The 24755-nt window shown below is 37.9% G+C and overlaps 1 protein-coding gene across 3 annotated transcripts; it reads right to left on the reverse strand.

The window, feature by feature from the left end:
- Positions 1-2735: 2735 nt before the first annotated feature.
- On the reverse strand, positions 2736-24517 carry LOC139684621 (zinc-regulated GTPase metalloprotein activator 1A-like). Of its 3 annotated transcripts, XM_071580750.1 has the most exons (15): positions 24366-24517; positions 23367-23453; positions 22397-22493; positions 21246-21337; positions 19400-19459; positions 18320-18357; positions 14629-14675; positions 13822-13908; positions 12999-13043; positions 9919-9975; positions 7886-7937; positions 5896-5964; positions 5735-5800; positions 3922-4051; positions 2736-3255 (listed from the first exon to the last, which is right to left on the reverse strand). In XM_071580750.1, exons 1-15 carry the CDS (start codon positions 24469-24471, stop codon positions 3182-3184), a joined length of 1107 nt encoding a protein of 368 aa, XP_071436851.1. In that variant the 5' UTR covers positions 24472-24517; the 3' UTR covers positions 2736-3181. The 3 variants fall into 3 exon arrangements, with proteins under 3 accessions (XP_071436851.1, XP_071436854.1, XP_071436853.1); XM_071580753.1 differs by lacking the exons at positions 23367-23453; positions 24366-24517 and adding an exon at positions 22581-22655; XM_071580752.1 differs by lacking the exon at positions 2736-3255 and having other exon boundaries at positions 3979-4067.
- Between the last annotated feature and the right edge of the window lie 238 nt (positions 24518-24755).

Genomic DNA, 24755 nt, shown 5'->3' on the forward strand with positions numbered 1-24755 from the left:
TAGCGGAAATCTACCAAATTCAGAACTGCTTAAATTTTAAAGGGCATAATAAAACAAAAAAATTAAACCTCATCCATCCATCTATCTCCCTGGGTAAATCCGGAAGATTAAACCCAACAGGTGATATAAACAAATGGCAAAAGAAGTAGTGCAAAGATAACATTTCTGTCCATTTCAAGTTTAACAGAGATTATAAAAACATGTGCAAAGTAGAATACTGCAGAATAAAATGCTGGTATGGAAAGTTGATTTCTGTAGATGTTTAATATTCATGAAGGCACAGAGGTGATCAAATCTTTGCAATTTGCCTTTGGGACAGAAACTCCTGTCCATCTGTTAAGGAACAAAATGCATGGGATTTTTTGACAGGATCACTTTGTACCTATTGCTTGTCTGTCTTGGCGGAGGAGCATGAGCCATCATTACCCTGGGAGTTATTTGGCTGGGAAGTAAGCCCAGATGTGGGTATCCACCATTTCTTCAGCAGGTGTGGCTCACTCCCTATGTGCCCCTCTTGGAAACTGCATGGGCAGAAATGCTTTTCTTCACCAGACCCCTCTTCACCCCAGCCTGAACATCCCTGGGCTGCCCCAACATCCATGCCACCATCTCAGGACACAGCTGTGTGGTGCCTGCCTGTCCCCTCCAGCCTCCTGTACAACCTCACCTTAACCCAATTCCACTTCCTTGGAGAAGGCCATCCTTAATTTAACTCTCAGTAACACAAATACGGCAATCAGTTCACTACACACAGCTTTTACTGGAGCCCTGTCATTTACCTTTCTTCCTCTTCTCATTTTGGCATGATGCAAAAGCAAGACTTAGCACCCCCCAGGCTGGACATGTAAGAACAAACCAGAAAAACTTGGTTAAGTAAGTATCCAAGAAGAGAAAACAGTGGTCTTCTTGGGAGACAAGGATAAAGATGAGGCCCTTGGCTGTGTTACCAGTATCATGTGTCAACAGAACAGCAGACAAAGCACTGGGCATCCTGACAGCCAGCAAAGACAAGAGGGGTACATACTTGCACTCTGCCTGGAAGCTGCTTGCTCTTCATCCCAGGGGATCCTTGGAAATATGTGGGCAGTTTACAGGTGACAAACAGAGGCAAAGCTATGTGCATTGACTGGAGCTTTTCTGACACTACAACTGCAAGCAGCACAGGGAAAGTCCTAGTGAGGAAGCAATCAAGATGAGCTATACCGATTTCCAGCTACACAGATGCCCCACCACAGGAACAAAAAAACCCACCCCAGTATATTGACAGTCATCGTGGGAATTTTCATGTGTTGGAATGTCTGGCTGGTAAGCAAATATTAAAATATAAGCATCTAAAATATGACTGTGGCTTTTGCCTTTATGACTCATAGTTGAAGCTCTTCTTATTAACTCTAAACTTTTCTCCAAATATGAAGTTAATGACAGTTGAGCACTTCAAAGACCAATCATTCTAAAGAGAACGGAGTTCTTCAGTTAGATGAGGCATTTTTAAGACAGAAGATATTTGATCACTTTCTCCATGAAAAATGGAAGCAAAAGCAAAAAAAATACAAATGCACAATTTTGTTTAATTCTTAAGTGATCTTATTACTCAATCAGCAACAATGATGGCAAGCATTTGACAGATTTTTGTGCTGGACTGTGTCATTTATGCAGTTCAAAACATGCATCAGCATGAGAACATGTTCTAGTTTTCAAAATGAAGATAAGTAATTGCTGAGGGAAACTGTCACAGTATTGCTCAGCAATATATCCAGTTCACTCAAAGGCCACCAAGTTCTGTTAAACAGAAAGGAACACTGCAACCAGGTTGTTCTTTATCTTGCTTTAGTTTAGAGACAAAAATAATTTCTGGAAACTACTTCAAGCTATCACTTTTGATGTGATGAACGAAGTCATGCCTACTGACATATCCACAGGAAAACTGAAGAGCTCTATCTTAGTTAAGAACATGACAAGTATTTCAAGCAAATGAAACACCAGCTCCTGGCAGCAGCAGATTAACAATGTCTCATTCCTCAGCTCTTTTGAAAACAAATTCCAAAGTCATGTCATTTAGTAGAAGCAAAATGAAACATTTTGAGACTGCAGATAAGGGGGATGGCCCCCTTTCTTTTTTTTTTGTATTAGGTATGGGACAAGTAACACACCTCTACTCTGGTACTGAAAATGAACTTCTACTTCCTCAGGCATCAGCAAGCATCCACGCAGAACTGGAGCTAAGACTCCACTCTTCAGAACTGCATGTCCTAGTAATTTGTTTAGAAACATTTTTAATTCCACATTATCTTTTTGCATTTACTTACTTAGCTTTCACCCAGCTGTAGTCAAAATACTGTTCTAAGACAGGAATGAAGAATACTGGAGAAAGTGCAAGGCAGAAGTTCAAGTCTAAATTACAGAGGACAGAGATAAAAACTTCAAACTGAAGTTTTCAAAGCAGTGTCACAGAACCCCATAACAAATCACACAGGGCAGCCTGGACAAAACAGTGAAAATGTGCTGTCTCCAGTCCCCCAAAGCCTGAACTGGCAGGGTGGTCATGGCCTATGAGATCTAAGAGTTCAGTTACATCTTTCAACCTGTTGAATATGCGACCAAACATGGCATTCACAACTTTCATGCAGACAGTATGTATTCCGTGTGGTCCTAAGCCTCTGCTACCTATGTATTTTTAGTTTCATATACACAACAGGTATGAGGGATGGATATACATTCAAAAATCACAAAACAAGTGGAAAGAAATGGAAGATGGTTTAATAGTTAACACTAAATAATTTTTACTGTGATTACATCACTGGCAATAATCCCTGTTGCTTCAAGTAGTAGAAGACAGCTAGCTGGAGAAAGCACTAGGCATCAAACACATTTATCATATCCCCACTGTAATATTTCATGTAGAAAATAAACAACAGCCATTTGTCTATCTGCACAGGCACGTGATGCTACTGACATAACTTAAGCCAAATCCAAAATGGTAAGAGCTGTGTTTGATTCTAGACCATAAAAACTCATGTTTAAGCTGTCAGTCAGCTGGGATTCTTATGAAGACTTCAGGGTTTAAGTTGTACAAACTTAGAAAAGACAGAGAAACTACTAACTCCCATGTCATTCAGTCTTTTCTGCCATAAATAGATTCCAGGATTAAGAATAGGCATTTAATCTGTCTTATAGTTTGATGTCAACTGTTTCCTTGTTTTTCTCTCACAGTGGCTATGAATACTTCTTTAATGGTCTCCTTGTCCAAGTTCCTGCCTGTAAAGAGAAATAAAATATCTAATTGTATTTTACAGTGCATTAAAACAATGCAGGCAAGTAACAATCTGCCACTCTTCTCAGCAAAGAAAACGTTCATGATACCCATGAGGGAGAATTGCAGTATGAAAATTATGCTGCAGGTAAGAGGGTAACTTTAGCTTTTATAAGCAACAACAGACTTCAAGCTATACAAGTAAGGGAAGGGAGGAAAAACAGTGCTACTTTTTATCATAAAACACTTTGCAAAAGAGAAAATAGTAAGTAGAAAATGGAAACACAGAATATTGCAAGCTTTTCCGAAACAACTGATTGTCCACATTTTAATGGCTATAATTATTACCTTCCTTAATGCTACTGAGTAACTGATAAAACATTCAAACCATCTCAATCACCTAATTTATAACTATGGATTTTTAAAATGACATTAAAGATGCCAACGTAATACAGAACTACATAGAATTTTAAAGAGACTCTGTAGATCTGTCTCAGCTGGAATATTAAAACTGCAGGAAGTTTTATGAATAAACCTTTGACTTGAGGTTATGCTGAACAGACTGCAATTATTCTGGCCAGTTTAGTCTGGTTGCTTTTATTTGGTCAAATCAAAGGACCGCCTGTAAAAAAGCAGCTTCTTAAAGAAGAAGATAAGTAATTTTCTCTTACCAATTAGGACCAATCTATTTGTTCTCTTTTCATTTTCTTTCCAGGCTACTGAAGTCTCTTCCAGATCATAGAGCTCATGGACACCTTGGACTATCACCTGATGAGATTTGCCTTGAATAGATACCAGCCCCTTACCAGAAAAATAACTGTTAGGATATATAAACAAACATTTAAAAATAAAGTGTATAAGAGGGGAAGAAAACCTTTGAAACTAGTCCAAGCAGGGAAAAGTATTTCTGGCAATATGCACCTGTTAGTCAATATACCCATGTATTATCACTGCTGCTAGTAACATCCATCCTCACACCTCCTTATTTTGTTAGAGACTAATAAACCATCACTTCACCATACTGTGCATCTGTTCCTCATTTAGTCAGTACGTAGCATGCTGGAGCAAAAATAAAATATCACCAAGTTACTAAGCCACCTTGAGTATATATATGGTGTATGACATGGCAGTCCATGAAAGCCTGACTGCCAGCAAAGATGATGTAAAATGAGTAAAAATCCTTGGTTTCAGGTTATTCTGATTAAGCTCTCATGCTCAACATACTCACTTTTTTTTAATTGGAGAAAGAAGTGAAGTGAAACAATTAGAGAAAGAAGGGATTACTATCAGAGTGATCCCATTAAGCAACGTATCAAAAGTTACATTAGAACAGTGTTCATCACTTCATAGAATAACTTTTTAAAATATTCTAGCAGAATACAGTCTGGAAAACATGTCTTATCCTTCCCTAAAGGAAAAAAAGATGCACATTTGACCTATTGGTTGGAACTCTATGTGTACTACAGCCAAAGGACTATGACGGCAGATAAGATATAAATACAAAAGCAACAAACTTTGGAACCCATTCTGTAATTAATTACCTGGGGTTCATTTGCTTTGGGGTATTTGTCTGTGACTGAGGGCCAACACACAGCTTATCACGGGCCTCAGATTTCCTAAAGAATTGCTTTGATTCCAATGCTCAATACAACAAAAACGTATTTGGCATGCCATTAGTTTTCACATGGCTTCAGAAGCATCAGTGGCTATTTTCTTCTATTTGTCAGGACAGGGAAGACAAGGATATTCTGATTTTGTTGCTGAAAGAGCAAGAAAAGCAATTGCCTTCCAATGAAATAAAAAAATAATTAAGTTGCTATGTATGATGCACCAGTGTTCTCAGGAAACAAACCAGAGCATACTTTCTTTTATGTCTTTCAGCCTACCAAATTACTGACTTGATTCTCATTTTTTAGTTATTTACTTGGCTGCTCAGTATAAGAATTGTCACCTCTACTTATCTCAAAATCATACGACTGAAAAACTTATGAAGTGCCCAGGAAGATGAATACCAATGAGCTGCATCTTTAAAACTACAGCCTGACAATATTGTTAGAAGTTGCTAAGTGTAGATTACAATAGTACTGCACTCCTATGTTATGGCAAATTCAACTTCTGTATATTGTTGCAATAACTCTAATTAAGCCTAGCAATCTACAGGACTGATCTATAGTATCCAAACCCTAGGTATGCGAGAAGGATGGAATCTTTCAAAGCAAGGGAGGTAAAAATTGAAAAGTGATACATGTCTTGATTATTAACTGCCCCTGATGTTTGGGGCAGAGTAGGATCAATGTTTGCTTCTTTGCCAGCTATCTCCTTCTGAGCTGTCCATGAAACAATGACAACCAACTATTTGCCACACCCCATATGTTCTGCTACAGTGATCCAGATACCACTTTGAAAGGTATGTAACTGAGAGCACACTGCAGTTAAGGTGCAAAGAGGAAAAGCACAAAAAGCAGCTAGTAAAGGCTGACTAACCTTCAGTCTTATGACATCCATGGTGTGACCAGTCTTATCTTTCACATTCTTCTCCCACAGAAGATTCTATGAAAAGTAGTTTTTATAAACAAAGTGGCATGGGATGAGTGTCGACAAAAAAACCACAATGATTTTTCTGTTGACAGTGATGTATTACTTACTTGAATAAAGAGATTTAAGTTTTCTTCTTTTATATTTCCTGGAACTTCAAATGTTACTGTAATTATAGCCTGCAAATTGAAAGATCCATTTATTAAACTAAACTGCATTAAACATCTCATTACAGTAATTTCAAAAAGTGTTGTTTATAACTTGGTCTCATAAAAAAGCACCTATATACCCATGCTAAATAACAAAAAAAATCTCAATTTCTGTTCCTGCTCTAATTTTCTAAATTATGCTCTGAATTTTGTTCCTGTTTGTGTGTGCACTTAAGGGGCATAAAAATGCTTTGAATAGTTTAAGGCCGCTAGCTTCTACTACATAACTTTTTGCTGTAGCTGATGGTTGTTCTCAAAGAAAGCCTAAGAATAATTCTTGGAAGCTAGTAAGCTCCATCTTTCAAATCTGGATAAGAATGCTGTTTTCTTGGCACACTGATCTTCATCACAATTCCATCAGAGAAAAAATAATCAAGATAGTCTTCATTCATCTGTACTTATCTCTTATGAAAAGCTTTTTATAAACAGAATGTAGAGACCAGAAAATAAAGATGCCTGAAGTTATGTTTTGCTCCAAAGCAACCACTGGATTACTGCTCAGGACCAATTATTATCAAAAGAGAATATGAAAATAAAACATATAATTTAAACCTAACAATTTATTTTAAAAAGAAATAATGTGTCTTTTATTTTTGTCACTCTAACCTCTCAATGGCATGGAAGAACAGAGAGAGAATTATTTTTTGTACAACTTAAAATTCTTTCCAACAATTATTTTCAGATTGTCTAATTTAAGTAAAGAAAATAAAAGCACATGTTTATCTAATGACCAAGTAAAGTCATCTAAACAACCAAGAGTCAACACAAGAGCAGCTTCAAAACATGACTACAGTTCACTGTGCTCCACACATAGTGCAGTTTGCTTCTGCTGACCTTCCACATGAAGATAATAAGCACACCTTATCAGTCAACAACGACTTACAGCCTTCTGTGAGAGGTGTTCTGCTCTCATTTATACCTCATCTGTCTAAATAATCATCTTAAATATGTGGGTGTTAAACTAAACAGAGATAGTAACGATGAGCTCTGTTTCCTACTGGTCAAATGGCTCCAGACTACAAAAATAACAACTATCTCCTTAATAATACAAGGATGCTGTAACTCATAACATTCAAGAAGGCTTCTTCCTAACTTTTTTATCTACTTTAGGGATCTATTAAGACTCTGTAACTGAGAATATTTAAGACTTCTAATCAAACAAAAACTGTGAATTTAAGGTTGTGATTGCAATTATAGTTAAGCATGAAGCTGGTTTTATATTTAATGTCTAGTTCCAAAAGGAGCTTCTATTTGCCTCTTCCTGTTTTCAGGACTAGTAACTAACTTCACAGTCATGATCTGCAGTTCAGAAAACAAAACAAAACCAAAACAGGCATTGTATGCATCATATTTTAACCATTTTAATCAAATGGAATCGTAGCAACTTTCTAGAAGGAAAGAACAATTTTTAAGATACCTGATAAAAATCAAAGTTTTTAGTTTTTTGCAGACCCTGATGGGACTGTTGCCTGTAAGTGAACCCCAACCCCCTGGGGAGGACTGGGACCCACAAATCAACCATGGAGATTTTGTTTTGGACAGAAAACCTACAGAATATAGTTACACGTTTAGGACTTGTTTCTGCAAATATTAAAAAGAGTAGTGCTATTTGTTTCAGTAATACTATCCATGTGAATCAACTAATGATGTGACTGTCTGGAGCAGTGGTAGCCTATAAGCTGTTTTTGAAATTAAGACCAGATAGCCATTTAGAATCTGTCTAAAACAATGCACATTCCTTCATGTATTCTAGGCAATCTTCCAAACACCTTAGAACACACTACTCCCTAATTGAAAGCTCCTGAAAAGGTACCACAATTAGCATGCAATCCTTGTGACTATCCTGAACACCTGATGTTACCAACACTGAAGCAGTATCTTTCGTAATTACCTTATCCAGATGTGCATGTGTTGTCTTTACATGCTCAAGCTTTTTCTGTAAACTGAAAATAAGTGAAGTTAAATGTTGTATTTGATTAAGATAGGCAAACTGTCATTATTTCAAAATATTAAAACCTATTTTTAGAATATTAAAAATATTAATAATTTATAACATAAAAATACTTTAGTATTGCAGAGCAAAACTCAAATATCACAAATAGAGTATATACTCAGAAAAAGCTTCAGCTGTTACTTCACTTTTAATGTCAAAATAGAACTGTTTATTTGTTTGATATAGTTAATTATTTGTGTTAGAAAATTAATTTCTTTTAAAATATAAAGAGAATTCAGAGTCTTGATTTACAGTATCGTAGGTATTAAAAGTATTTATATTTCAATGAGTACAGCACCCTTGATATTCCTTTGTGTAAAGAGATTGCCCATAAAAATCCCTCTTCCTAATTTGATGATTGGAAAATTTAAGAAGCCTTTACTCATCAGGGAAAAAAGGCACACACTGCTAACTGAGGTAACATTTTACATTCCTGCTTCTCTCATCTTTCTTGCTTTGCTGTCTTCTTCTCATAGTGCCCTCCAGAGAATCCAGAATTCTTGATCTGTTTCCTGTGACTTGAGGGGATGTACAGACTGCAAGGTTCTACCAGAACAGTCACACAGATCAGATGTTGTGTCCTTACTGTAGTATACAGTTAAAAGAACATTTTTATTAGTGTACTGGTTCTGTACTTATGAACTGACACCAGGGTAAGCAATTTTGCTGTACAGAGGTCAAACCTAAACAAAATAAACTGAACTTCATTTCTGCAATCTCCAACCTTCTTTATTGCTTTCAGAATGTGTTTTTAAATGCTGACATTACAGAATGTTTCCTTTCTTTTAATGCCAAATATCAAGAACTTCTAAAGGAACTATGAGTGAGATAGAAGACTGGACTGAGGAAACCAAGAAAGGTTTGGTTTGGAGGGTTTTTTTGTCAGCTCCTTAAGGACTTTCCATGATTTGTAGAATGCAGGAATTCCTAGTAAACCTTACAGACCATCACCTAATGTTACAGGTAATGAGATCCAACTGTGAACTGCCAATATCAAGAACAATGCTTTTCTGGTTCACATCTTCTTACAGCTTTATTCCTGCTGTGTGGCTCCAGGATGAGTCAATTTACTTAGTTGACCCATTTTAAGAACTCAGGACATGCATTTCTAATCTGCCTTATGAAATAGTATTTATCTACTGCCCTTAAAGCATGCATTAGCTTCCCTCCTCCCTTAACTTTCAGATGCCTGGTGTTTCTTCCCTGATGCTGTCACTGGTACCAATCTCACTGGGCCATAAGGAGCATAAAAGAAACAAATAATATTTTTCACTGATGAGATAAAAGCCAGTGCCAGCACACAAAAAATACCTGCCATTTGGATAGTACTGCACCAGTGCACAGGGAAATCTCACAAGCATGTTATCTACTAAAGGTTACTCTTTGCTGAGCAACTTCACCACACACCTTCGCTTTGAATTTACTTTGGCACCCATGTAGCATGCTGAAGCATGGAGCTGGCATTACCCAGGAACACGGAACACAGAGACAGAACTTGTACTGCCTTTGCTGTGGAACCTCAATACCCCATTCTCTTCTGTGAAATCTAAGGAGGCCTTCAGTTCATCGAGATGTGAAGCACAAAAATTTTTAAATCCTTTAAAAGATCAGAAAAGATGGCAGAAATCTACTCCACTATTAATATTAAACCAAAACTTGCATTTTGGGAGAAAAAGCCAATCAACCACGCACATTTGGGCTTATTTCACCTTACAAGGTCAAAAAGCTTTTGTTGCAGGCATTTCAAGTGGGAAAAAAAATCTGTGTTGTATTACCACTTATAAAGTCATATTTTTCAAAAACTGACTAAAGTAGAATTTCTAACAAACTCTAAGAGATGTAAATTTGAGCCAGGATTTGAGTCTGTTTCATTCCTGTATTTATACAACGGTTATTATTTCTAAAAGAAGACAGGAAAATTATCACCATACCTTATTCCTGATAAACTGTCAAATGCATGTAGGTCCAAGACATTGGAGAGATCAACTCTAAACAGAGGGAAAAAAGAAAGCTTTATATTTTGGATGTGTTTAAGTATCATTATATACTTAAATAATTACTTTTAAAGGAGTTCACTCAAGCTTATGTTTGTTTTCCTATCAGACTAACGCTCAACCTGATTTTTGGATGTTGGTGGTTGGTAGTGTTTCCTACAAGGAAACATGGTGTTGATTTACAAAGCAATACGTAAACACAGAAACAAGATTTAAAAATACAGTAAAATACTATTTTAAAGAAGATAAAGATGATGAAAGATGGTAAGATCCCTTATACTGGACACAAGAATAATAATTGATTTTCCCTAAATAGGAAAAGGAACCTGAGTCTCTCAAGACAGACACAAACCCCCAGAATATACGTAGCTTATACTGACACACTGTTAGGAAAAAAACCCCCGAAATAACTGTACGAGGCAAGTGCTAGTAAGAGGAATTTCAACACCAAGATCTGAAACAGACAAATTGAAAATGAAATACAGAACAGACAGCACTGATCATATTTGCTTGTAAGAATGGCTATGTAAAAATTCGCACAAGAAACTTTTCCTTACAAAAAATACAGACTATAGGTTTCACTGCTAATAGCAATTGATAGCTTTTCAAATGCAATTAATGACATGTGGCTAAATAAAAAGAACATGAGAGAATTAAAAAAGCCACCCCTGGAGCATAGTCAGAATTAATAACTTTTACATTCAACAGTAGTTTTAATGTAACACACATAAACAACTCCTATGTAAAATTCATGACCAGTGCCACGCCAGTCTTTTTTCTCAGCAACATTCTGAAAAATCATAGAAATCTCAAGCAAGTGCTATGTTAGTTCCTTTTAAAAGTGGCTTTTGAGGGACAAACCCTAGTAATTAAAAAAGATATGTTCTCAAATAACATTCCAATGAATTATTTTTTTGCCTCTTTCACTTTTGGAATGTTTAATCATCAAAGAAACATTATGTGTTATTTACTAAACAATATTTACAAGTAACAAGAGTTGTCACTAAGGACTGAACCTGAGGGTCCACTTAATCTCATATCCAACTTAGTGCTGGTTAGCATCAGACACCAGAGAGTATGTGAAGAGATCACACACTGAATCTCTTCCTAATGGTCATTTAAGACATAAAGTATGATATTTAATACCTTCTTCAAAATCAGTCCTATCTGATCACTCAACAGAAATTACTTTCGTCCACAACTTCCAACATTTGATAATGACTTTAAAAAATGAACTATACTTTATTATGTCTACTATTTTCTCTTTTGAAATTGCTTAACTCAACAAGCTGTATTATAGAAACATTTATCACAGAATAGTCAAATCATTGATGTAGAAGTACACAAATCAGTTCTAGCAGTCTGAAGATACACTCCTCTCCTAACGTTCCTGGGAATACAATATCCATTTAACTCCTTATTAAAGAAGAAATCTGAGTCAGAATTTCAATGAAAAATAGCAAAACCAGCATAATGATTTTCCTCATTCTTATAAACATTCTTCTACTGTTTTCAAACTTATTTGCAGCAGCAATCATAAGAATATTTAAGCTGACACAACAGAAAGAAAACATTACAGTGCACATGACCAATTATTAGCTCATAGACAGTACGGCCTTACAAGCTGCTCTTCAGTTACAAGGCCTGGGTAACAGTGTGCCCTTGTGGCCAAGAAGGCCAATGGCATCCCAGGGTGCATCAGGAACAGCACTGCCAGTAGGCTGGGGGAGGTGATCTTGCCCCTCTACTCAGCCCTTGTGAGGCCACATCTAAAGCGCTGTGTCCAGTTGTGGGCTGCTCAGGATGAAAGAGACATGGAGCTCCTGGAGCATGTCCAGTGAAGGCTACAAAGATGGTTAAGGGACTGGAGCATCTCTCTTATGAGGAAAGGCTGAGGGAGCTGGGCCTGTTCAACTTTGGGAAGACATGTGAGAGGGGACTGCACCAATGTATTCAAGTATCAGAAGGGTGGGTGTCAAGAGGATGGATCCAGGCCCTTCTCAGTAGTGCAAACAACAGAACAAGAGGCAAAGGGCAGAAACAGAATGTAATGGGTTTGATCCATGGCTTCCTCAGTAACTAGGTGTAACTAAGGAAGTGGACGCTACAAAGTATTCCACACGTGTTTTCCACGTAAGAGTAGGAGGAAGGGAGATAGGAAGGGGTGGTAGTTTCCCTTCTGGGAGCTGGGAGCAGAAGCCTGGACGGTATGTTCTATTTCTGTTGGTTTTCCTATGCCGGGACATGGTGAGATTATTTCATGCTTGTTCTCCTTTCCTGATGTCTTTAATTGTATTTATCTGTTTCATTTGTTTTAGTTTGGTTTTGTTCCTTCCTATTCCTGGTTGACCAGTCCTCTTTTTCTTTTTTTTTTTTTTCCCTTTTCCCCCCGGGGTGGGGATCCACGTAGCATGTACAATTGCATATATACTTGCAAATGTTAGAAAATATAATTTCTTTTTAATTCAGTTCAGTTTCTTTTAAGTCCTTTTCTTTTCAGTTTTTTTCCTCCTTGCCGGGAAGACTTTGGTGGGAGGGAGGAGGCAGTCCAGGGTTGGTAAAAAACTAGGCCAACTTGAGACACTGATGCACAGGAAGTTCCACCTGAACATGAGGAAGAACTTCATTCCTGTGCAGGTTACTGAGCACTGAAACAGGTTGTCCAAAGTGGCTGTGAAGTCGCCCTCATCAGACACTTTAAAGAACCACCTGGATTCAATCCCATGCCATGTGCTCTGGGATGACCCTGCTTGAGCAAGGAGATTCGACCAGATGACCCACTGGGTCCCTTACAACCTGACCCATTCTGCGAGTCTGAAACATGAACACTAACAAAGAAAAATACATTTTTACTTATTTAAAAGGATTCTTTTATCTAATGCTTATTAATAAAGTAAATATTGAACTAAATATTTACAATTCAATAGTTTCTCTTTAAGCAAGCTGATCTGAATAGAACACTTAAAACTCACAAAAGAAACAGGATCTAATACCTAGTAATACTGGCCATTTAATACCTTGATCTTTGTGTCTCTAGAATTTTAACGAGTCCATTTATTGACCTAAAATAAAACAGAAAAATCATTAGCTAAATGAAAATACAGCCATGATACACTGCTTCAATACGTTAACCGTGGTTAGCACAATGCAAAATAGCACTCAAACTCTGTTAGCAACTTGTTGAACAAACCAACGGACAACTGGTTTAAGATATTTGGTTTCCCCTCATAACTGGGAAACTGTAAGTCTGACAAGAAGATACTAACAGTGAGAACAGCATTTTCTTGTCCAAAGCTCCTAATGATACACTTTGCCAGGTGTGCACATTTTTACTTTCAGATTTCAAATACCTATACAGTCACAAAGTATTTTAAAATTTCAATGTTTTATTTGGATTATCATGGTACTGATAGCAAAGATTCATGTCTTTGATCAGTAAATTAAGACCATTGGTTCTTCTGCTCCCATGACATTTGTTTGTGATTTCTTCCATAGATCTTTACACTTGCTAGTGAACTCATATGTACCAGCAGATTTTTTTTTCCCTGAAGGTAATTCTGAAAAATGACAACAGCTGCCCAGAAATGTAAAAGAATGGACACTTAAGACAAAGGACTGTTCTTAGTAAACAACATCAAATCTTACCCAGACAGGCAGATGGCTACAACTGTGTAAGCACACAGAAGTACTGAAATACCATCAGAAAGAGGCAGTCTCTTTTCCCTTACAACCTTACAATTGGTGTCAATGCAATCTGATCTAACTTGTGTACTAACAGCAAGAAGGAAGTAACTATGTTTAAATTAAATAACTGTTACAGTTATGCCAAAAGCTTCATACCTCACAGATGTTCTGACTTTATTCAACTCTTCCTCTGAAACCAGATCTGTTTTGTTGATGATTATCAGATCAGCTAACGCAACCTGCCTGTGTATGAAGAAGGGGGAAAAAAAAAGAAGAGGAAAAAAGACACTATGAACAACAAATACTTTAAGGCAGGAACATGCTCTCTCCCTCAGCCCCAGAAAATAGTATGAACCTTGTTACTAGAGAAAGGCAAGCATTAACTATCAAACTAAAACATTATGCAGCATGACTAAAGTACTACTGGCTTCTGCTGGAGGTGTTACTCTCTGCCTTAAGAGAGTAAATCAAGGCTTACTAGATTTTTTGTTTCTGGTGTTTTTTTCAGGGTGTGGTTCTTTGGTGGGGTGCTTACTGATTTAACAACTTCATAAGTGCCTATTTCTCTTGCAGGCAGTCTTTGTAAAGTGATGCTTTTAAGTCTCTTTGCTTTATGAAGCCTTCAATTGTTACAACTACCCTTAATTATTGTGGCTCCACATCTATCAAAAAATATTCCTCTATCTCCAGTTCTACTTGGAGCAGCTGATAGAACCTAACACAAAATTTTTTCTTCCCCCCAACACAGCTGCTTCCCCTTCACTTATGTAAAATCTCCTTACTCTTAAAGTAGAAGAGTTGGGTCTTGCCAGAAAGATTAAATGGAGCATGAAGTCACTTTTCTACATTCTACCTCATTACACCAATCTACCTTGGTTTAAAGCAAAGGAGAAGAAAAAACCCTTTAGAAACTGTAGACAATGCAATTCTTAACTATGATAAATAAAATTTCTATACCCATACCGAGATGCTTCATTGACAAGGCCTTCTGGCTTTTCCTCTGTCAAGTGCTAGACAAAATTAAAATAATTAGATTAATCATATTCTAATTACATTTGAATTCATTTGAAATTAAGAGAGGTCAAATCCAATTCAGCTAAAGTTTTTGAACAAGATATTGAGGAAGATAGCATCTATAATTTTTCTGTAAAATGATGGTGAAAAAGTACATTGATAGCTTATAATTAGTTTTACGAAGCTTATAATTAATTTTATGAAAACAATTAATTTCATCATTATAATGCTAAAGAATTGGAAAACTGTGTTACACTAAATTATTTTTCAGTTTTATGATGAAGTAGAAAACTTATCGTGATATACCATCTGAAAATACATCTGAAAAAAATAAAAGTTCAGTAGTTTTACAACTGAGTGTGATGTCAACTAACTGGGTTAGGCTTGCAGTACAGTGTTACATACACATAATTTTAATCATACTCCTTTTCTCTGAAAGAGCTGACAACCTTTACTTTGATAGCAAAAACTGGTCACTCCTATCCCAGGTCTGTATGAATAAACTACTAAAACCACTACTGCCTGGCAAGTCTTTCCAACATCAGAAGCTTCTGTCATGCTGCAGGAGTTACGTACCATCTGCACTTTTGTGCTGCACGTGTCTGCCCAAGTGTAGTGGTTTTAGCTAAGCCTCAAATTGTCAGGCTCAGAGAATCTATGTGGACTGGGAGGCAGCGATCACCTGACTGGGTATCCAAGGAAGTATTTCATACCAGACGACGCAAACTTAAAATATGGGGCAGCAGTGGGAAGTGTTAGTTCAGTTCCACCATGGCTGGAGTACAGAGAAGACTGCCACAGTTGCTCTCTTCTGTTAGGCCCTGCTCCTGCTGCCGCTGCTTGCATTTTGTTTGCATTCAGGGAAGTAGAAATATTTTTGTTGTTATATTTCTGTATAAATACATGTAGATAGTTTCAGCATAAACCTGGTTTGAAGTGTTTTCCCTCTCTCCCTCTTCTTTTTCCTTTGGCTGGTTGCGGGGTGGGGGGAGGACCCTTTCACTCTGTCTTGGACAGTTGGCGTTTTGCCAGCTCAACCCAGGACACCAAGCTAATGTCCTCACTGAAGAACTGGGGAATGGCGAAAAAATACCTGCATCACCAGCAGCAGCATGAAGTGTAGCGACATATACCCTTACTTAATTTATGTACAGCAATGGACTGTGCTGAAGCAGCAAAAGTTTAACTACAAGTTGTTTTCTGCCCCTTGCCATGGAGGCAGTAATCTCCAAGACAGAAATGTTGCAGACATCGGGAGAAGTAAAACTTTAAACCAATGCTGTCATATTAGTAAGAACTTGCCCCTTAGACTTACATTTCTGAGAAGATTAAAATCTTGTGCATTTATTCATCAGCTACTACTGTACCAGGAATATCACATAACTTTAAACTTTGGTTTTCAGGATACAGAGACACCAAATGAAAGTGGAATGAATTGTCAGGGGACATACACAGATTTAAAAAAATAAAAACCATAGAAAATTACTTTTTCTTGCAAGTCGAATTATCAGGCATCTAAAAGTATTTGACTTGAAAAACAAAAATGAAGATTATTGCATACTGAGTCTGTCACCTTAAAAAAAACAGAACTATTTCCTGATTGTGCACAACCTCAGCAGAGCATAACAACAAGATGACTCTGAGGAAACCTCCCCTCTGACCTTTTCTTAGTAATCCTCTGCACATCGATTCTATTGAATTCAATGTTGTCAGGTTTGTTGTCCTGAAAAGAACAGTGTCAGTAGTCCAGATGTCAAGTCCTGGACATAAAGAACTGCAACTTCAAGTTGCCCAACCGTTTGCTCTTGATTAAAAAAAATACTATTTCAGATTGCTGGGTGACAAACTCATTATAGTGATTTCCCATGATATCAATTACCACTTCAGTTTCAATCTGGTTGACAGGTCACCGGGCTATTTGTCAGCTTTACTTGTGATGAGTCAGTTCTTTGAAGCACAACAACTTAAATTGCTCCTATTATCTCAATATCATTACCTGTACTGCTTTCAAAACTCTTTGAATCACAAGCAGCTGTTGAAGTCAAGTTTTGCAACCAGAGGAATAGCACAAGATAGCAAGTCTTATACAAAGCAAGTTTTTTTACTTGGTATATAGCTGAGAAAGTCTGGAATTCCTGCTATTCTGATGTCAGTGTTTTACAACAAGCTTACTGACTAGATCATGGAAGAGTTTTCAATGAGCTATCAAAGAACTAACACATGGAGAAGCTGAATGTTTCAAAACATTTTTATGTTGTTTCTGATATACTTAGAAGTTTAAATATTTTAAAAATTACTTTTCAAACAGTAATAATGTAGTGCTGCTGTACACGACACAATCATATTTGATTCAAGACAGTAACTCAGCATTTCATGAAAGAAAGATAAACAGAACAACATTTCTGCAAGTAGTAAAACATATCTGAATTAGTATAAGGGCACTAAGCTGAAAAGGGCTGATCTAAGACATGATATGATTTCCTGTGGTAGCTGAGCTGATTTAGAAGATGGTTCCCGATTAAAAGGGACAATCAGACCCTTCCCTTCACTTTTTCACCACCTTCTCCATGATCATTCTTGAAGAACACAATGAACTTGTCAAACTGGCTTGTTATCAAGTTAGATTTGGTCTGTCCTGTCCTGGTGCAACACGAATTGATGAGAGGACATGGACTGCTCTCCTGCTAGGTCTGCTTAAGTACATCAGCTCAACTGAAAGGAGAAACCCAGACAGTCCAAACAAAATAATCTTGTAAAGGAAGGATCACTTCCTTATTTTTAACCCCTTACTCTTCAGTTCTCTCAGCTTTCTTTCTGCAGCCATTGTAAAATGCAGAAATATTAAAAAACTCTTCCATAGCATGATGAAATTTTTATACCATGAAGGCATCTTTTCTTACAGTCACTTTTATTTTGAATCCTGCAAAATCAATACGCAATCAAGGCAGTCACTTCCTAAGTTATTAAGCTGCTAATAACTATGTTAACACCTATCTATTATTAAAAAAAAAAAGTTTGAACTATTCGATTTAATGACAATTTTTGTAAGTACTCTGTTTTATATGTCTATTCTTACATTATACAGATTACTTTAATGCCAGCTTTTTTTGTCTGCTTTCATATAATGAAATAATCATTTCATGTGAAGCAGTACCAGGACACTGATGCTCTCACCTCTGCTCACCACAGCAGCCACTACATTAACATCCTTCTCAGCCTGAGCCCTAGCAAAACTGTTACCACACTGGGATCAGAGACATCTGTTCTTAGTCCTTTCCTTTCAACTAACATGGACCAATGACACTCTAAAAGACCAATTTCTGAAATGTTTTTACTGTAAGTCACACGCCTGCTTGGAATGAAAGCAAGATTCCTGAGTGAAGTGATAAAACTAGAAGGAATCAAGCACCTAGCAACCTGACAACTCCTGCAGACATGCAGCTATGTTGGTTAGAATCTGAATTCCTATGAATATCAGTAACCCCCTTGTTCCCGTTCAAAATACAGTGCCAATGAAACACATTCTCATTCAATTTAAGAATTAAAGCTATTGTAAAAGTTAATTAATCCACATGAACATTACTGCAACAGCTGTTCTAATGTTGCAGTTTTAAAATATGTAACCAATTCAGTAACTTACCTGCAACCCATGCTTTGCGTCAACAACAGATATGATACCTGAAAGAGAACATTAAAATGAACAGAAATGTGCTGAAAGCAGCTGACAGTTTCATCAACATGCAAACTTTCTAAACAAAACTAACAGTATCAGCATATTTACAACCGCTTATAAAATGGAACATTGAAAGTATCTGAACATTAGACTTGTCACCAAAGTATTTTTTAATTATTACTCTAATCTGTGGTAAGAAAATACCTACAAAATCAGGCAAGATAAATTCTCACAAAGTGGATGCCTTTTCTTCCCCAACAACAGACTGGCAGAGGTATGCTTTGACAGGATATTGAAACAAATTAACGGGACTGACTGAGGTATGCAGTTATTCTGACTCTAAGTGACCAGGAATTTGCAAGTTGGCAAGAAATTGGCAGAAATTTAGGAAGGTCTTTCTTATTCAACTCAATGTTTCCTCCCTTGGCTAAATGGGTATTTCAGAAACTGACAAAGGCATTAGTAGGACATTTGTTTAATCCAAAAATTAATTTTTTCTCCTACATTAAAAATATGCTCTTTAACTACATATACTGATGATTTGTATTTCAGTAGACACAGGTTTTTACTGGAAAACAGCAAATACTAGAGCTAACAAGTGTGCAATAGGCAGAGAAAGCAAAAAACGAAAGGCAGAAGCACCCAGATGTTGACAACCTACAACTACATTAAAAAAGGAAACCATTTAGAAAACACTGCACAGGCAAAAAAATGAAAGGAAAAAAGATCACTGTAATATTACTGGTAAATAGTGTTTTATAACATCTACCTACTGAGGATCAAGAGACAATCAAGATCTCTCTGTACCTGATCCCTCAGTAAAGCACTACACAACTTTTGTTGGATTTAACAAACTGAAACATCTCACCAAAGAGATAAACATCAGAATAAGCCAAGGGTAACTCTCTGGTCAAATCTGACCATGTAAGAACCAAGTTCATGCACTTCAAACATAATCCGAAATCTTGCCTTAAATGCTAAGAATACATTACACCAACTCCAGATATGGAATGCAAATACATAGGAAAACAAGATTCCAGTTCTTACCATCAAGATAGATGTCACTCCCCAACTCGGAATCGACCCAGAACATGGAGGCCACAGCTCCTAAGAAGTGCAGAATATATACAGTTGCAAAATCGAGATTTTTCAGTATACTACCAATATTCAGACATCTCACAGAAAAACTGTACTAGTAGTGCTGTACTAGAAATCACTCTCTTCAAACTCAGAAAGCATCAGAGATGTCAAGTACCACCTGTGTGAAGTCACCCATTTGACCTAACAAAACCTACCAAAGCATTACACTAATCTGCACATCCACAGCTATTACTACAAAAATCTTTAAAAACTTCACAACTCCAGATACATGCAAGTTGTCTAAACTACTTTTACTCTGTAATATCAACTATGTGTCACTTCTATAACTCAAGGCTCCCTCATTTCTAAATATTCTGTACTTTCCCTTTTCACCTTTCAGCCACTGTCTATAGATCATTTCCACACCAACACACACCTCCACGCTCTACACTGTCCCCTGCAGACAAAAAAGAGACATCCACTCAACTTCGATGCAGGTGATGGTGCCTCTGAGTAATGGACTGCATAGTGCTCTTTTTTGATATAGTAATTTGTAAAATGGCACATATTAAATTGACAAGTCCAGAGACAAAAATAATCAGCAAGTATTTGGACAACTGGGACCACATTCTGGGATGGACTTGGAATCTGTGACCTGATACCTGTGGACTACAAATGGCCTAGGAGTGAGTTTGCTACTCCTGTTTCCTTCTAAAATGGCCCCATAAAACAGACTCTAGTTCCAACTCCTCTGCCATGGGCATGGACACCTTCCACTAGACCAGGCTGCTCAAAGTCCCATCAGGCTAAGACTACTGAACATGTCAGAAGGGAAAGAAAATAAAATCAGTAACTGACATCATTCCAACACTTGAAACTGTCCACATGAGGTGTTAAGATGCAGTCTTTCAGACATCACTCTATATCAACACCAAATACCTGTCAGCTGTTCACAGTGCCTACTCATGCAAGATATAGCAAGAGCCACAACACATAATGGTTTCCTGGTATCCATTGATTTTTTTTCCAAAAACCTTAACAGTTTTCCAATTTGACTCAAACAGAATTTGTGTGTAACCGAAACCAAATCAATGTCCTGTCTTTTGAAGAAAATTACTTTACCCTGACAACTATTTGGCTTTGAGCTTAGAAATATCAGTCTCCTAAAGGGGAAACAATTGAATTTCTGATAAGAATTTCCTTCACTCTCTATCAACAACACATTTTTAATTGGGATGGTTTGGAGAAAGTTGTTTTAGATAGCGATTATTAACATGAACTCAAATTTAAGCACTTTTTTATAATAAATATGACTAAAGAGCACACAAGGACATTGTAAAATCTATTATTGCTCTGTAAGAAGAATGTTTTGGTCTGTTTCACAGAGTATTTTAGCACTTCACAAATATAAGGCCTATCACAAGCAGTGTTAACAATATACTTATTACACGCTAACAATTTATACTTTAAGAGAACATTAAAAGTCTACTGAAAACTATTAGTTTCAGGGAGTGTTTCTCTTCTCTAAGACCAGTGTCTTCTCTTGATAGAAATACATTTTAGCTAGATTTTTATTAACCTTTAGAGTCAATTTAGAGCAAGTTCAACAAAACAAAACCCAACCAACCAACCCATCCACAACCTCACATCTGCACCTTATCCAATTCACTGAAGGCTACAGAGCAATCAAAGCCTGTGTGCCTGACAACTTACCATTTTAAATTATATTTTGCAGTGAACTGACTGGTGAGCAAACAAGCACTTCAAAAAACATAATCATTATCATGGTTACGAAAACCATAATGTGAACTACCTGGATCTGCCAAACCAGTTGTTTCTAACAATATATAGTCAAATTTTCCTCTCCTTTGCATCAAGTTCTCAATTGCCTTCACACCATTGTCCCTGCAAGAAAAAACAATCAAACCTGAGAACACAGAAAACAAGTTAAAACTTGTATTAAAATGTATCTTCTGATGCAGAATACAGTGTTAGTATCATCAAAGCAAAAGTCCCGAGTCAGGTCTTACAGTCTACAGTAAAAAATTAATCATCATGCTGCTGCTCTAATATTAGGCAAATTTTGGGTCTGTGTTTCATTTTAGTCTGAAAATAGTATTTGCCTACTCCCACCAGGCATAATAAAGGTGACTTAACCAAAGACTTATTTTCAGACACTGAATACACTGTAAAGGACAGCAGGGTCCTGTGTAGATATGTAACTATTTGGTTTGGCAGCTGAGATTACAGAAAGAAGCAGTGGGGTGGAACTGAAAACAATGTTCCTGCTTCTGCCTTGACACCTCACCTACAGCAAAATTAAGATGCAGAATACAATGCACTAGAGTCTTCTGTTTTCCATTTATTATCTATTACTACTTAAGGCATAGGACCTCTTCTTCCAAATTTTCAGGACAAACAGGCCATGACCTTTATTATAAGTTTGGTGCAAACAATCCAGCATTCAAACAAACAGGGTAAAAAACATGTCAAAGAAACAAACACACTCCTGCTTTTTAACACAACCATCAGCTTACAATTTTGAATATTGTGTTTCATTAGGTCACAAGAGGTTCTCCATTCATCCCTCTGACGTATACAAGTATTAACCACCATATAAAGAAAGAAACACAAAGTATTGATGTGAAAACTGGAAAACCTGTGTCCCAGTTTCCATCTCCCTGAATCTTTAGCTCTCTGCAGGGAACCATGTAATACTAACAGAAGAACAGCTCCCTACTCTACAATACACCAAGCTGGTATTTAAATCAGTTTTCTGAAAGACTCTGAAGTCCAAATTCAGTAAAGCAGCTATCTCCTAAATTCCAGTTCTTGTTTCATCTGACAAAAGAAGTCTCAACCAATACTATCATCAATTTTACAAATCAAATCCTGGATGTCTTCTCCTTTCCTCAACTCCCTTCAATACCCACTGTAAGAACTTGTACAACAGTCCTTCCTTACTTTACTGAGCAGCACAGGCAGCCATTTCTCAGCTCCAGCCATTCTTCATAGAGTTCTCCCCCTTGACTGATTGCCAGAGATTTTTCCAAGGCACTTCCTGAAAATACAAGTAGTACAATATTTTTAATCTACAAGCTTGCATGACAATGCCTGTAAGAGAGAGAAGATTCAAGTTGGTACACACTTTTACTCTTGGATTACGCTCTTTTCTTCTGAGGCCATGTTTCTGACATGTTCTTCAGAAATTAGTATTTTCTACTTCATGACAAGTTTAAAAGCCAAAGTAAAGTTGTTTCTTCAAAGATGAAAACTCACAGGATGATGGTACATGGTAAGTGCCGCAAACTTAGCTAAAAGAAAGCGAAGTCAGCCTGTGCCTCTGTATCCAATAAAGGCTCTGTCTGTACATTTCATCTGAGGCTCCATTACCAGAAAAGCAACACACATATTTGCTGATGAAAACAAACAAAAAGCCCACTACCACCCCAGTGCAAACTGTAAGCAATGCTGACTATGGCACAGATATGAAATTATAGCCATAGCAATTAAAAATCCTGAAAACAAAGAGTTCAAAGACCCACAGACACCAAGCATGCATCTCCCCATTTCTTAGTCTAGGATAATCTGTGATCTGTTAATGGCTGAGGGGAAAGTAAATAAAATATTATCACCACTTTATTTTAATTTCCGTTTCCTTGATATTGAGTAGGACAAATGGAGTTACAGCACTTCCAACAGGGTGATATATACAATTACTTTATTCTGAGGCCCTGAATTTATGTGCAAAACAGATAAATGAATAGCACTATTTTATGAGCACCAGCAAAAAGACTTTATGCCCTTCTGAAGACTATGAGGTATGTCAATAATTTCAGTAATTGTTTTAAAATTACAATGGTCCTGATTTCCACCAATTTTATATCCCTGCCATTTTGTGGCGAAATAAAAGGGTTTCTGCACATTTACATACCTTCTCCAAATTCATTCAGAATAACTGCTATTCTTTTCTTATGCTGTTCTGTCAGTATGTAATTTAGAAGAGTTGTTTTCCCAGCTCCTAGAACACAGACCATATTTTTATTAAAATGTTTAAAAAAAGAAAGCTTAAATTTTCAAATAAAACCTGAATACTGTTATGCACATGCACACCTAAGGCAAGTCTTTTCTGAGTTTCCATTCTGGTATCCTACATTCTATTGTAACGATGTAGAAGTTAATTTGTAGAGATATCTGACCTCGTGGAACTACGAGCACATTAAACCTCAGTCTTAAATGACCAATAGTTTTCCATTCACTAATTGTCACTGCTTGATAAACTTACAAGCCCCCTACCAGCTGGGTAGTCTTTTCAGATAAAACTATTTTTTTTGTTTTTCTTGACAAAAAGCACACTTAATCTTTTCTCTCCCACTGCCTTTTCTGACCAGCTCTTCTGTCATCAGTAACTACAGATGCACCACTAACTGCCTTTAAACGGGACATTGTTAAATACAACACACAACTTCTGCAATACTTTACCAACAGCTGCATACCATGCACAGGATCACAGAATTGCCAGGGTTGGAAGGGTCCTCTGGAGATCATCTAGTGCATCACACCCAGGGGAATCTGGTAAAGCAACCTTCCCTCCCTGCCCCTAGGGTTTTTCTGAGAGATCGTGACGCAGCACGCATTTACCGTGTTGGTCTACGGAAGGGACGTCGAACCTCAATTTTTTGCGACTGCAATTCACTCTGCTTTTCTCATGGTACCCTATTCTGACGTAAGAGCTATCTGTCAATCGTGATCCGAACCAGACAGACTGTGAAAACAAGGTGGCAAAAGGAGCAGGGGGAGTTTACGCTGCTGCTCAGAATCGTCCTGCAGACACACCTGGGGCGGCGGGAAGACCCCCGCGGCCTCCCCCGGGCCCGCTGCGGGTGCCCCTGTCCGCAGGCCGACCCTGTCATGCGCCACTCCCGCGGCTCACCCAAGTAACCCGTGATGATCGTGACGGGGATCTTCCTGCCGGGGCTGGGCTCGGTCTCCTCCGCGCCGCCGATCGGCACCAGGACGGGACACTCCTCGTCCTCCATGAGCGCGGCCCTCGCTGCTCGCGCGCGCCCGACGCCGCCGCCCGGGCCCCGCCCCCGCCGCGCGCGGCCGCGCAGGCGCCACAGGGCGCAGGCGCGTGTGAGGCAGAGACGCTGCGCGGAGGGGCCAGAGGGAGGGGCCGGAGGGGTCGGGGGAGGGGCCGAAGGGGCCGGAGGGAGGGGCTGGAGGGGCCTGTGGTCACACCTTCGTGCACGGCCGGGAGGGGCACAGCGGGCCTTGTGGTGACGCCTCTCTGCGCAGGCAGAGTCGTCCCAGAGCACATGGC

Source organism: Pithys albifrons, chromosome Z (genome assembly GCF_047495875.1).
Source record: "Pithys albifrons albifrons isolate INPA30051 chromosome Z, PitAlb_v1, whole genome shotgun sequence".
NCBI lineage: Eukaryota > Metazoa > Chordata > Aves > Passeriformes > Thamnophilidae > Pithys > Pithys albifrons.